Source organism: Orcinus orca, chromosome 19 (genome assembly GCF_937001465.1).
Source record: "Orcinus orca chromosome 19, mOrcOrc1.1, whole genome shotgun sequence".
NCBI classification, from domain to species: domain Eukaryota; kingdom Metazoa; phylum Chordata; class Mammalia; order Artiodactyla; family Delphinidae; genus Orcinus; species Orcinus orca.
This window is the reverse complement of record NC_064577.1, coordinates 2664754-2678377: the sequence shown is the minus strand read 5'-3', so window position 1 is coordinate 2678377 and position 13624 is coordinate 2664754. Positions and strand designations below refer to the sequence as shown.

The window sequence follows — 13624 nt, the reverse complement described above, 5'->3', positions numbered from 1 at the left end:
GGTAATTTTTTTTTTAAAATTAATTCATTTATTTATTTATATTTTTGGCTGTGTCGGGTCTTCGTTTCTGTGCGAGGGCTTTCTCTAGTTGCGGCGAGCGGGGGCCACTCTTCATCGCCGTGCACAGGCCTCTCACTGTCGTGGCCTCTCTTGTTGCGGAGCACAGGCTCCAGATGCACAGGCTCAGTAGTTGTGGCTCACGGGCCCAGTCGCTCCGTGGCACGTGGGATATTCCCAGACCAGGGCTTGAACCCGTGTCCCCTGCATTGACAGGCAGATTCTCAACCACTGTGCCACCAGGGAAGCCCTGCCTGGTAATTTTTGATTGGATGCCATGCACTCTAATTTCATCTTCTGAGTGCTGGATATTTTGTATTCCTATAAATATTTGAGGGCTTTGTTCTGGGACACTGTTAGATTACTTGGAAACAGTTTGGTTCTTCTGGTGATTCGTTGGGTGGGATTAGGGCAGTGTTTACTCAGGGCTAATTATGCCCCACCACTGAGGCCAAGATTCTTGTCAGGTTTCTACCCAATGTCCCATGAATCATGAGGTTTTTCCAATCTGGCTGTGGGGACAGGCACTACTTGCAACCCTGTGTGAGCACTGGGCATTGTTACCTCGAATTCTCTGCGTGGTTCTTTCCCAAGCCTTGGGTGGTTTCCTCACATGCATGTGCTGAACTACTCAGCTGAATACCTGAAGTGGACCCTCTGAAGATCTCTGGAGTTCTCTCTGTGCACTCTCTCTGCTCTGGTACTCTGTGCTGCAAACTCTAGCTAGCTATCTTAGAATCTCCCAGCTCGCAGCTCTGTCTTTCCAGTTAGGGAGCCTACCGAGCTCTGCTTTGGCTGCCCCCTGCTCATGCCACAGACCAGAACTCTCTCCAGGAAGTAAACTGGCTAATGGTAGGGCTCACTTCATTTGTTTCTCATCCTTCGGGGGTCACTGTCTTTCCTTGCTGGATGAGCACTGTATTTTTTTTTTTCTTAATTGAAGTACAGCTTATTTACACTGTTGTGTTAATTTCTGCTGTACAGCAAAGTGACTCCGTTATACACATATAAACATCCTTTTTAATATTCTTTTCCATTGTGGTTTTGTCCCAGGATATTGACTATAGTTCCCTGTGCTATAGAGTAGGACCTTGTTGTTTATCCATTCTATGTGTAATAGTTTGCATCTGCTAACCTCAAACTCCCAGTCCAACCCTCCCGCATGTGCACTGTCCTGAAAACCAGTTTCACATATTTTGTCCTTTTGCTTTTTTAACCTTTATCCTTTCATTCATTTTAGTAGATACACTGTATTCTACTGTGTTCATACATGATTATTTATTAATCCAATCACATACTGATTCATACTTATGTTTTTTCACCCAGTTTTTTGACTGCTACAATGTATGAAACTATTCATATATCTATCTTTGGATATACGTGTAAATATATTTCAGGATAAATCCTGAGTTATGGAATTCCTAGATAAAGTGATCTGTGTATTTCATTTTATTTATTTTTTAAAATTTATTTATTTATTTATTTATTTATTTTTGGCTGCACTGGGTCTTCATTGCTGTGGCAAGCAGGGGCTACTCTTCGTTGTGGTATGCAGGATTCTCATTGTGGTGGCTTCTCTTGCTGCGGACCTCGGGCTCTAGGCGTGCAGGCTTCAGTAGTTGTGGCTCACAGGCCTAGCTGCTCCGTGGCATGTGGGATGTTCCCGGACCAGGGCTCAAACCCGTGTCCCCTGCATTGGCAGGCGGATTCTTAACCACTGTGCCACCAGGGAAGTCCTGGTCTGTGTATTTTAAATTTTGATAAGTACTGCCAAATTGTCCATTCAAAAGGACTGTATCTTATACTCCTACCAATAGCATTTCCCTAAACCCTTGAGAATACTGGTTGTTATCAACACTTTAAAGTTTGCTAAATTTATAGGTGAAAAATAATATTTCACTATTTTGATCTGAATAATACTGCAATTACGCACTTTTTGAAGATGTGATACAAAACAGCTCTAAAATCACCTAAATCTGGACCTTTGTTATAAGTAATTCTTTGATAATTTTCTTAATTCCTCCTTTGGAATACTGGCATATTTATGTCAATATCATTTCTGGGGTCAATCTAGGCAACATTTTTCTTAAATTCACCCATTTCATTGGTATTTTAAAATTTATTTGCATAATTTTTCAAAATGCTCGCTTACAATCATCTCAATTTTCCCTCTCTTTTTTGAAAACAAGTGTTTTAAGGTTTTAAACACCAACTATATCCCTTTCCTTCCACTTTCCAGCTTCCATATTTCCACTTGCTCAACTGCTCTCATCCCCAGGTAAAAAATAGTCCTCATGTGTCCTGCTTCAGATAAGCAAATATAGTCATAGCACATAATTCCCCTCCACCCCACTTCCAAGTCTCACTATGTCCTTCTCCCTTTTCCAAATTACGTTTTCTCCCCGTTCCCTGTTTTTTTTTTTTTTAAATCATAATAAAACATGTATAAAAAGTACTGAATGGCCGTTAAATACAAGCCAGACCAGTGTGCTACAGACAAAGTGCTATGAATGATACAGGCAGTAAAAGACAAATCCCTGACCTCAGGGAGATCCCCCTTCTCCTGTCTTAAAAAGAAATGCCTACCAAAAATATTCACTTCCCTAATTAGTCTTTATAGCCTAACCCCAAACTTGTAGTCACTTAGCCATTCCATCAATGCCTCACCATATATACAGGTAGAGCTCACTGATGATGCAGCCAGTTATGTACCTATTGTTCTGTTTTACTGTGGTCATAGCTAAGTCAGTTTCACCTGAAATCAGTCTTTTCTTTCCAAGGAGGTCTCTTTCAAGCTTGCCTTACCTTACGGACATGACAGGAAAAGAGGACGTTCATGTATTTGTCCTTCCGTTTCAGTTCATTCGCAACGGGGACGAAGGTACCTGAGGTCTGAGGTGTATCTGGCTTCTGAAAGAAAAAGGAAACACGATAAAATGAGTATGCTTAACATTTTATTTTATTTTATTTTAATTAATTAATTTTTGGCTGCATTGAGTCTTTGTTGCTGCGCATGGGCTTTTCTCTAGTTGCGGCGAGCAGGGGCTACTCTTGGTAGCAGTGCGCAGGCTTCTCATTGCAGTGGCTTCTCTTGTTGTGGAGCGTGGGCTCTAGGCACGTGGGCTTCAGTAGTTGCGGCACGCGGGCTCAGTAGCTGTGGCTCGTGGGCTCTAGAGCGCAGGTTCAGTAGTTGTGGCGCACAGGCTTAGTTGCTCTGCGGCATGTGGGATCTTCCCAGACCAGGGATTGAACCCGTGTCCCCTGCATTGGCAGGCAGATTCTTAACCACTGTGCCACCAGGGAAGCCCTGCTTAACATTTTAGATGAGAAGGCAGTCTTTTACTGCTTTATAACTCTACTCACATAACTTCACACATGTACTTTTCACCTCCCCACCCCAGATGATAAGCTACTAAAGGGTTATTATAACACCAACGATCCTAGAATATTTTAAAAATAAGGAATGGGAGAGAGGGTGAATTCCCAGCTTTAGGAATAACTGATACAAAGGTGGTAATTAAAAATAGTTGCTGAATTATGCAAGGGAAGGTTTAAATGATCGACGCCAGATTATTGAATGTACCTAGTTCATATGGGTACAAGACAGAGAACTCTCTTTAAAGTGAGGGAAACATCGAATATCGTACACTGAGAAGCAATGAAACCTTTTAGTTTAGTATCTCTCATAGAAGTTTAGTTTCTGAAGGTGTCTTAGTCTTTCTACAAATACTTGGAGAAAAATTCTTCTCTTTCTTTGTTAAGGGAGCAGCAGTGGATTCCACTCTGTCCTCCTGGACTTACCGAAGCAAGATAGTTGCCCTCCCAGGCCCTCTGGAGCCCAAGGTCAGCCCTTTGACCCTTCAACATTTCTACAGCCGCAACCTTTGCCCTAACCTGGGGCAGGTCTGAAGCAGGTATGGTCTTGATGAGCTGGGATGCTCTCCATCTATAAGTAAACAAGCAAAATGTATGAGACTTTAGAAATAACATCCCATTCATTCTCAAAAATGACTGAAGCAGCCATTAAGTAGCATTAAATTCCTTGCGTGCTACCCTAAAAAAAGTAAAATGCCTCTAAAATATACATAGAACATGTTAAAATACACATAGCTGTACGGGGACAGAGATTTTTTGCAGAACTTCCTCTGCTGTTTGCGTGTTTTGGAAGCAACCGGAATTGAGTGATACGTGGCCTCTCTTATATCTATAGTTAGGGTGTAGGAACTTTGGATTCATCATTCATTCACTCAGCAAATGTTTTCTAGGCACGTACTAAACTCCAGATGCCGTTCTAGGGAGTGGAAGCACAGCAGTAAACAAACAGATGAAGGTCCTTTCTGCTAGGTGCTGATATTCTAGAGAGCAGAGACAGACAAGATATAGATCAATGCTTAAATACACAGTATGGATGATGTGATTAGTGCTATGGAAGAAAATAAGGCAAGGAAAGGCGGGCAGGAGTGCAGCAGAGGGAAGGACCAGGGGGCAGGTGTTGGTCACAGAGGATGGTCTGGGAGGCACCCCTGATAAGGATGTGTGAGCAGGAAGTGGAGGTGCCAGCTGTATGGATACTTGTTCCAGGAAGAGAAAACAGTGCGTGCAAAGGCTCTAAAGTGTGAGCTTGTTTGGTGTGTGAGAGGACAAGCAAGGAGTCCTGGCAGCTGGAGCAGGGGCCTGGGGGAGGGGAACAGGAGGGAGTGTCAGAGGGAGAGCCGGGGCCAGGATCCACAGAGCCAAGGGGGCCCTGTGCCTGGTCAGCCTGTCCCCTCTTCACTGCCCACAGGGGTCCAGGACAGGGTCCACAGCTGACCGACTCCAGAGACCCATGGCAAACAGCTGCGCCGGGGAGCCCAGACCCGAGCCACCCAACCTGGGGGTGGTGTAGCACACGCTTCCTCATCCTGATCAAGTAACCTGCCATCTTTAAACACGTGCAGACGACAACAGCTGCCGCCGGAAAAGTGAGCAGCCTTGGCCACGTGAAGAAGAAGCTGGGCGTGAGGAAGGCTCCCAGCCTTCCCAGGATGAAAAAGAATTACTAGGAGGCGTGGGAGCGAGCTGAAGCACGATTAGACACACACGGAGGCAGCAGAAGAAAACAAGACCCCACAATCACAGCAAAATCCTTTAACACACTTCTCTCAGGATTCCACAGATCAAAAACGCAAGAATAAATGAAATGCGATACAGGGACTAGACCAGGGGTTGGTAAACTACGGCCTGTGCCAAACGCGGCCCATAGAGCTAAGAATAGTTTTTACGTGTTTAACCAAACAAAATAAAATATGTGACGAGGACCATATGGGGCCCACAAAGCCTAAGATATTTACTATCTGGCCCTTTACAGAAAAAGTGTGCCTTTGAACTAGATTAACACAGCTGGCAAGATTCATTCAATGTGTGTGTGTGTGTGTGTGTGTGTGTGTGTGTGTGTGTGTGTGTGTGTGTGTGTACAGTCAAGACACAGAGCAGATGTATTATGTTCAAAATGCTCATTGACTATAAACCCTAAGAAGGCTGGGACAGTATTTCACATCTTTCTTGTTTGTCACTGTAGCCCTAGAACCTAAGTCAGTGTCTGTGACACAGCAGGTGTTGAGTAAATACTTGCTGAATGAATAAACTGAGTTTTACAAAAAATAATCAATTCTAGGCCATACATAAAACCTCCAAGTCTAAAAAAGAAGACTGTACAGGCTACAGTGTGACATCATCAAAATCAATAATTCTTTGCAGCCATTAAAGATATGACATAGATCTTTATTTATTGTGATGGACAGGTCTCCAAGACTTATTTTTAAGTAAAGTCATATAACCGTACATAGAGTCCTCCTTGTGGAAAAAAGAGAGGGGAAGAAAACCCAAATGCATACACACTCACAGTATAAGCACACATTTCCATAGTACTTATTATGTGTCAGGCACTATCTGAAATGCTTTATACATATTTACTCATAATACTTTCAACAACCCTATGAGCAGGTGCTATGATTATGGCCCTTTTACAGATAAGAAAACTGAGGCACAGAGAGGTTAACTCAGTTGCCCAAGGTTACACAGCTAGTCAGTGGCAGAGCTAGAATATGAACCCAGGCTCCAGGGTGTGTGTTCTTAACCACTGTATCGTGCTTCTCTTGCGTGTGTATGTGTTTGTAAGTGCGTAGACAAAGATTTAGAAGGATACAAACTAATTGTTAATGAGTGGTTATCTTAGGGGAAAGAAATAAAATGGGGAGAGACAAGAGGAGGTGTGGAGGATTTCAACTTTATATCCTGTAAATTTTTATATTATGTCACTTTATTTACTTTAAAAAAATCTTTTTGGCTACACCGCGTAGCATGTGGAATCTTAGTTCCCCGACCAGGACCGAACCCATGACACTGCAGTGGGAGCACAGAGTCTTGACCACTGGACCTCCGGGGAAGTCCCTATGTCACTTCAAAAAAAATGAGCATATATTCACATATCATTTGATCACTTTTTAGATTATGTCAAAAATGCAGGTGACAAAAAAAAAAAAAGTGCAGGTGACAGATGACATAATTCATGAAAAAAAATTTATCTGTGCAGTAAAAAGGCCGCCAACATTTACAGCTAACATTTATAGTACTGCATGGGAGAACGGAGGGCTGGGGTGCTTTTGCTTTCAATAATGCTCTACTGTTTTATTTTTTTCTTTTTATGAGCAATCATTTTTTTTAAAAGCAAATGAGATATGTATTAAAGAGTTTTCCTGGCATGCGTTTTCTTTCTTTTTGATATCTGCCATTCAATACATTGATTTACATTCAATACATCAATGACATCAATACGTTAATTAGTTCATGGTGTTCTGGGCGGAATACCATAATGCCAAACGACCACATTTGAGAACCATCAGCCTAGTTTATGCGACTAGATGGCTGTACCTGAGACATAGCTAAACATATCTGGTGCACGCTGTCAACAAACAAGCTCAAAAAACGATGAGAAAGGAGCTATGAATAACTAGAAAGTCAGATGCAGGGCAGTTTATTAAGAAAATGAAGATTAGCTGGAAAGGTATCAAATGTTGCATGGGCATTAATTAACTTATTTACTTATTTGTTTAAAAAAATAGCTTGCTCTATAACAGTGTTTTCTGCCTTTTACTTTAAAATCACCTGGAAAACCTTAAAAAGGACCTCCGCTTGGGCTCCGCTCCCCAGCACCGTTAAACAGGGCTTTCTGGAGGTGGGACTTGGGCATCAGTGTGTTTTATAAACTCCTTGTGAATGTCAGGTGCGGGATAGAGAACCCCTGCTCTGAAAGGATGAACAGACATCCTAGTGTGAGTGATGTGTGGTGATTTTAATAAAGTTATCTTTTTGCTAGTAAAAGAAAGTAGAGACATCATGCTACTAGCTTATCTTAAACTTGGCTTGATTCAGGCCTTGTGGCATACTGCTGTCTACTGCTAATGGAAAAATAAATGGACCGTTCTATTATTTGGAGGGGTAGGCAGATGCCCTTTGAAAGTGAAATCTACGAAGGTGGAGACACAAGGTAAAAGCAACGTCACGTAGCAAATGGTGGAGCTAATGTCACGGTCTCAGATCTGTACATTTATATAGTACGTGTACTGCCACAAACGGATGCAGCACATACCAAGTCCTTACCTATTAAAAATAGCCTGTAGGGCTGCCTCGAAACGGCAAAGCACTCTGGGCGGGGCTGGCCACTTCACGTGCTTGCCGTGGTCCCGCATGGTCTTGATGCCGTGGAAGCGTCTGGCCACCTCGTGGATGTACGACTTCACTTTGTAGCGCCGGTAGTATCTGATAATTGTCAGAGCCGCCTTGGTCCTCTTGTACCGCATACGGGCCAGGGTGCCCCGCCACACCTTCGCAATAGAGGGAAAAAAAAGGAAAATGTTGCTGGTTGGCTGAGTAGCAGATCACATTGAAATCACAGAAGCTCCTTTACTTAGAAGCTCAACCTGGCAATTTGTATGCGTCACAAAATCAGCCAGAGCATGTCAGTTCTGCCTGCCACCAACAGATGGCACTAGGAGTCACGGCCGTCATTTTGATTCAGTGTCTAGCTGTTCGTCACCTCCTAAGGAGGCGTGCACGGAGTCTGAAGCAGAGCCCTGTTCTAACTTTACGGTCGTGTAAAGAAGAAAGCCAAAATACCATTATCTTTGGATAAATATTTTAAGAATGTTGAAAGGAAGCAAGATGAGTCAGAACACAAAGCCATCAGCATCCACAGTTCTCTTATGAAACCTAGCTTTGCACAGATTATACACATTGGCCACTAGTGTAATGTCGCATTGGATGTATGAACTGATTTATACACAGTCTGTGCAGCCCCCGCTCCCCAGGTGAAGTCCCAAGAATGTAGATGTATTCGTGGAGAAAGGGTAAAAAACAAGTTACTAATATGAATCTGTTAAATTTTTTCAGTGATCAGAAATCAATCAGACATTATGTAAACGTCTCAGCGCCTGCTTTATCCAAACACGGTGAACTCACAGATACTTATATTTTTTTCAGGACCCCATACTTCTCAATCTCTCAAGTAAAAAGAAATTTGGTGTGATCTTCATTATTGGCTCTTCCCCTAAATATGCTTTCTACCACCAAACGTATTCTTTCTTCCACGGTATTTCCAGTATAAATCCCTTTCTTTCCCTTTCTGCTCCTACAGTCCCAAGACCCCAAACGTCCTCATTGTTTTCTTGGATAAACTCCTTGTACACATCGCCATCACGCTCCAGGTGATACTCACTGCTGCTACTTAACTGACTGTCTCAGTTCTTAGGTGGAGGGTACTACTTCCCTCCCTGTCTCTGGCCTCTCAGGACCAAGATATTCAACCTCCAGTTCAAAGCCCACAGTATGGGTTCTCCAGGATCGCTCGGGGTTCTTTTATTTCTTCTTAGATCCCCATCTGTGCCCACCACTTCCTCTCAGAAAAACTGGTGTGATACCTCTTTTATTCAGCCATTTTAGGTTGGTCTTCACGAAGGCTCCTAAACAGGTACCATGTGCTTACAAAGCCCTCCCTTTCCAGCCTGCTGTACAAATATGAGGAGGCCATCCACGGACCCCAAAGAGGAACTAACGGGTCAAGAAAAACCATGACATGTGAGGGAAACGCGACATAGGAGCAACTTCTGATGAACCTGGAGCTCACGTATAAACAGAATATATAAAGACACAGAGGCAGTGAAAAGTCACTCATTGCTGCACGTGGCATCAGCGCAGTAACCTGTTTTAGTCAAGATGCCTCTCTTCTTGTAGACGAATCTATCACGCACACAGCTTTGTCAGGCCTCCACCCAAGTGCTAAAATAAAGGTCCCTTCTTTAGTATCTTGAAAAACCAAAAGAGTACAATTAGAGGGTAGAAATCTGTGATGCAGTTTTTTAAAGAAAACACATTTTTAAAGTTTCATACTGTTTGTTGCTTTTTTTTTTTTTTAAGAGGAAGGAAATTAAGACCCCCCTGGAGCCACATCTATACAGGAAATCAATCTTATAATTTTCAAAAAGTGTTTTATAAAGATTTTTTATTAAAATGTTTTTGGTTAGACTCTAGTATAATCTGAAAAAAAATGTCTAAGTAGGTACTTTTTAAGGGGTAGGTTTTTTTTTTTTTTGGACAACCTTTTAGATTTCATCTGTGTCCTTAGTTTATTTAGGTTTTGTGTAGTTGAAAAATCAGATAGCACAAAAATGCTATAAAAAAGACAGCAGCCCTTCCCCTTGCCCACCTAAGCCCACCTCCCTATCTCACAGTGTCATTTCATGCCAACTATTTTAACTGCTTCCTCTCGTGGCAGTTAAATACACATATAATTTATTTATATGTATACACATACATATACGCAGTATACACACATGCTGTAAATACACATGTATTGTTATTTCTTGCTGGATCCTTTGAGACCCTATCCAAATTACAGAAATTGGTGATTTAGCTCTCCTACCATCACTATTACCTCTCCTTTATAATCCCGATAATAATTACATCAAAAATTTAAAGTCAATAGTGTTTACATGATTACATCTGTTATATTAACTATATTATTTGGGAGAAAGGAATTTTGTGGGCCTGCAGTTATATCATCAACTTTATCAGAAGTCCCTTCGGCTTTATTTATTTTTCTAACATCAGAGAAGAAGTAGCAGTGAAAAACTACGGAGGCAAATGATTTCTATGCAAAGAAATGATTCACGTATTTTCCCTTATAAACGGATACGCTCCCCAGGCCTTTGTGTGGGAGAAAGGCTGTGGTTGATCGTCTCGTGAAGGGTCTGAAGGTTGGAACTTAAGGTATGAGACAGATCTTCCCGTTTCCCTCTTTGTTTAAAGAGCTTAAACTGTGGGGGTTTTTCAAGTCATACAAAGCTTACCTCCAGAGAGGACTTAGCCTGATGACAGAGTGTCTAAAAAGGGGGAAAACTAAATATTATATTCAATAAGCAAATGCTTAATGCTTATTTGATTATGCCTAGAGAGGTTCAGCAAAAAACCAGGGAGCCAGAGGGGCCCTCGTTCAACAATATGAACATGAAAAGTGGAACCAACCAGACATTATGTGCTTTAGGATCTGATGCAAGAGAGTGGGGGCTGAACCCTGAAGGAGATCTGATGGGATCTGGGAGAGGAAGTTATCAGAAGGTACAAGGCAGGGATCAGGGTGACGGAGAGGGCAAGCAACTCATTTCTTAGGTGGAACCAAGGATAGAGGCAAACAGAGCGGGTGAATTGGAGGACACACTGAGGTATAAAAAAGAGAACATTAGGGCCACAGGTCACACATCCCTGCTACTGAATTTTAGACGCAATTCCTCTCTTCAGTACCTTGACCCCCTACAGTTAATTTTCAACACAGCAGCCGAGTGATCCTTTTTTCTTTTTAAATTAATTAATTATTTTGGCTGCGTTCATTGCTGCACACGCGCTTTCTCTAGTTGCAGCAAGCGTGGGCTTCTCATTGCAGTGGCTTCTCTTGTTGCGGGGCACAGGCTCTAGGCGCACGGGCTTCAGTAGTTGTGGTGCACGGGCTCAGTAGTTGTGGCTCGTGGGCTCTAGAGAGCAGGCTCGGTAGTTGTGGCGCACGGGCTTAGTTGCTCCGTGGCATGTGGGATCCTCCCGGACCAGGGCTCGAACCCGTGTCCCCCGCATGGGCAGGCGGACTCTTAACCACTGCGCCATGAGGGAAGTCCCCCGAGTGATCCTTTTAAGACCAAAGTCAGATCGTGTCACTTCTCTGCTTAAAACACTGCTGCGGTGCTCCAGCTCCCCCAGAGCGAAAGCCAAAGCCCCTCCCCTGGCCCACAAGGGCCACACGAGCTGGTACTGTCACTGCCCAGCTCCTTCCACTGTCCTCTCCCTGGCTCACTCCAGCCACACTGGGCCCTGCTCTACCCTGCACAGGCCTCCTGCCTCAGGGCCTTTCCTTACGCCTGGAAGGATCTTCCTCCAGATATCATATCACATGGCTATCTTCCTCACTCTCTAAGTCCATGCTCAGCTGTCACCTTCCCAATGAGCCCGGCCCTGACCATCTATGTAAAAAAATTCCCCTTGTCCACCCTCCCCTCCTGGTACTCTCCACTCTCTGTACCATGCTCTATTTTCTGCTCTTGCCTCCAGCACTTAACACTCTACAACACCTGTAATTTACATATGACTGTATTGTTTATGCTCTCCCTCTACTGGAATTTAAGCTCTACTAGGCCAGGGATCTTTGCTTCTTTTGCTCACTGATGAATCTCCACTGCCTGGAACAGTGCCAAGGACATAGTAGCCACTCAATAGTATCTGTTGGGTCGTACGGCATATACCCTGAGAAAACCGTAATTCAAAAAGAGTCATGTACCACAATGTTCACTGCAGCTCTATTTACAATAGCCAGGACATGGAAGCAACCTAAGTGTCCATCAACAGATGAATGGATAAAGAAGATGTGGCACATATATACAATGGAATATTACTCAGCCATAAAAAGAAACGAAATTGAGTTATTTGTAATAAGGTGGATGGATGTAGAGACTGTCATACAGAGTGAAGTAAGTCAGGAATCTAAAAAAAAAAAAAGGTTCTGAAGAACTTAGGGGCAGGACAGGAATAAAGACACAGATGTAGAGAATGGCCTTGAGGACATGGGGAGGGGAAGGGTAAGCTGGGACGAAGTGAGAGAGTGGCATGGACATATATACACTCCCAAATGTAAAATAGATAGCTAGTGGGAAGCAGCCGCATAGCACAGGGAGATTAGCTCGGTGCTTTGTGACCACCTAGAGGGGTGGGATAGGGAGGGTGGGAGGGATACGCAAGAGGGAGGGGATATGGGGACACATGTATATGTATAGCTGATTCACTTTGTTATACAGCAGAAACTAACACACCATTGTAAAGCAATTATATTCTAATAAAGATGTTTAAAAAAATAGTATTTGTTGAGTGACTGAATGTTTTCAACTTCATCTTGCAAGCCTGATATTGAATCTTTCATTTTTGCTGTCACGTTTTCCACTTTCAAGAACTCATCCTCATTCTCCAAATATCCCTTTTAAAAGCATGTTGGCCTTCCCTGGTGGCGCAGTGGTTGAGAGTCCGCCTGCCGATGCAGGGGACGCGGGTTTGTGCCCCGGTCCGGGAGGATCCCACATGCCGCGGAGCAGCTGGGCCCGTGAGCCATGGCCGCTGAACCTGCGCGTCCGGAGCCTGTGCTACGCAACGGGAGAGGCCACAACAGTGAGAGGCCCGTGTACCGCAAAAAAAAAAAAAAAAAAAAAAGCAAAGCATGTTGCTCTTGTTTTACAAAAGCATCCTTCCTCTCAAGCAGATGAATTATGGTTTTGCTTTTTATGCTGCTCCCTACATTGCATCTGTTACCTATAAATCCCCTCTTCTCCCGTTTGTCTTCGTCTTGGTCTTTTGAGCTAGAGGCCTTGCTTGAATGTCTGGGGATCCTTGGCTGTCCATTCACTGAAAAGTGAAAAGCCACTTGGAAGCTCTGTATGTGTGCTTTGTGGGTGGTGGACTCCACTACAGGGCGACTAGGTGGGGACCAGCCATCTGTGGGGGACCCCAGTAATGTCCGTACCTTAAACTGTTCCCTCACTGCTGCCAGAATTCTGAGTGAAGGGGGCTGGAGGATATCTTTCGTATCTAGACTTTCACTTAATTTACTTGATTTCAACATGGTGCCTGACCCCTCTCCTCCACTGGTGCATGGTGTCCCCAGGCCCAGAGCTTCTCTGGTTCAATTTCTTCAGAGTAAACTTCTTGTCTTCTATCAGAATGAGACTGAGGGAGCTCCTCCAACTTTGTGAGGTTAGGAGAGCTGGGTGTACAATTGCTCTCTTTTTAAAATAATTAATTAATTTATTTATTTTTTGCTGTGTTGCGTCTTCGTTGCAGTGGGCGGGCTTCTCATTGCAGTGGCTTCTCTTGTTGTGGAGCACGGGCTTTAGGAGCGCGGGCTTCAGTAGTCGTGGCGCATGGGCTTAGTTGCTCCGTGGCACGTGGGATCTTCCCAGACCAGGGATCGAACCTGTGTCCCCTGCATTGGCATGTGGATCCTTAA

General features: G+C 43.6%; 1 protein-coding gene across 6 annotated transcripts in view; it reads right to left on the bottom strand.

Annotated features, from left to right (window-relative positions):
* The window catches only part of MYO1D (myosin ID), a 348576-nt gene that overhangs the window by 150516 nt on the left and 184436 nt on the right, over window positions 1–13624 (bottom strand). For all 6 annotated transcript variants that reach the window (XM_004267185.4, XM_033423458.2, XM_033423459.2 and 3 more), the window contains exons 17-19: window positions 7696–7919; window positions 3859–4003; window positions 2863–2967 (exon numbers count right to left, since the gene is read on the bottom strand). In XM_004267185.4, coding sequence (XP_004267233.1) covers window positions 2863–2967; window positions 3859–4003; window positions 7696–7919 — 474 coding nt within the window. The remainder of the gene's footprint in view (window positions 1–2862; window positions 2968–3858; window positions 4004–7695; window positions 7920–13624) is intronic.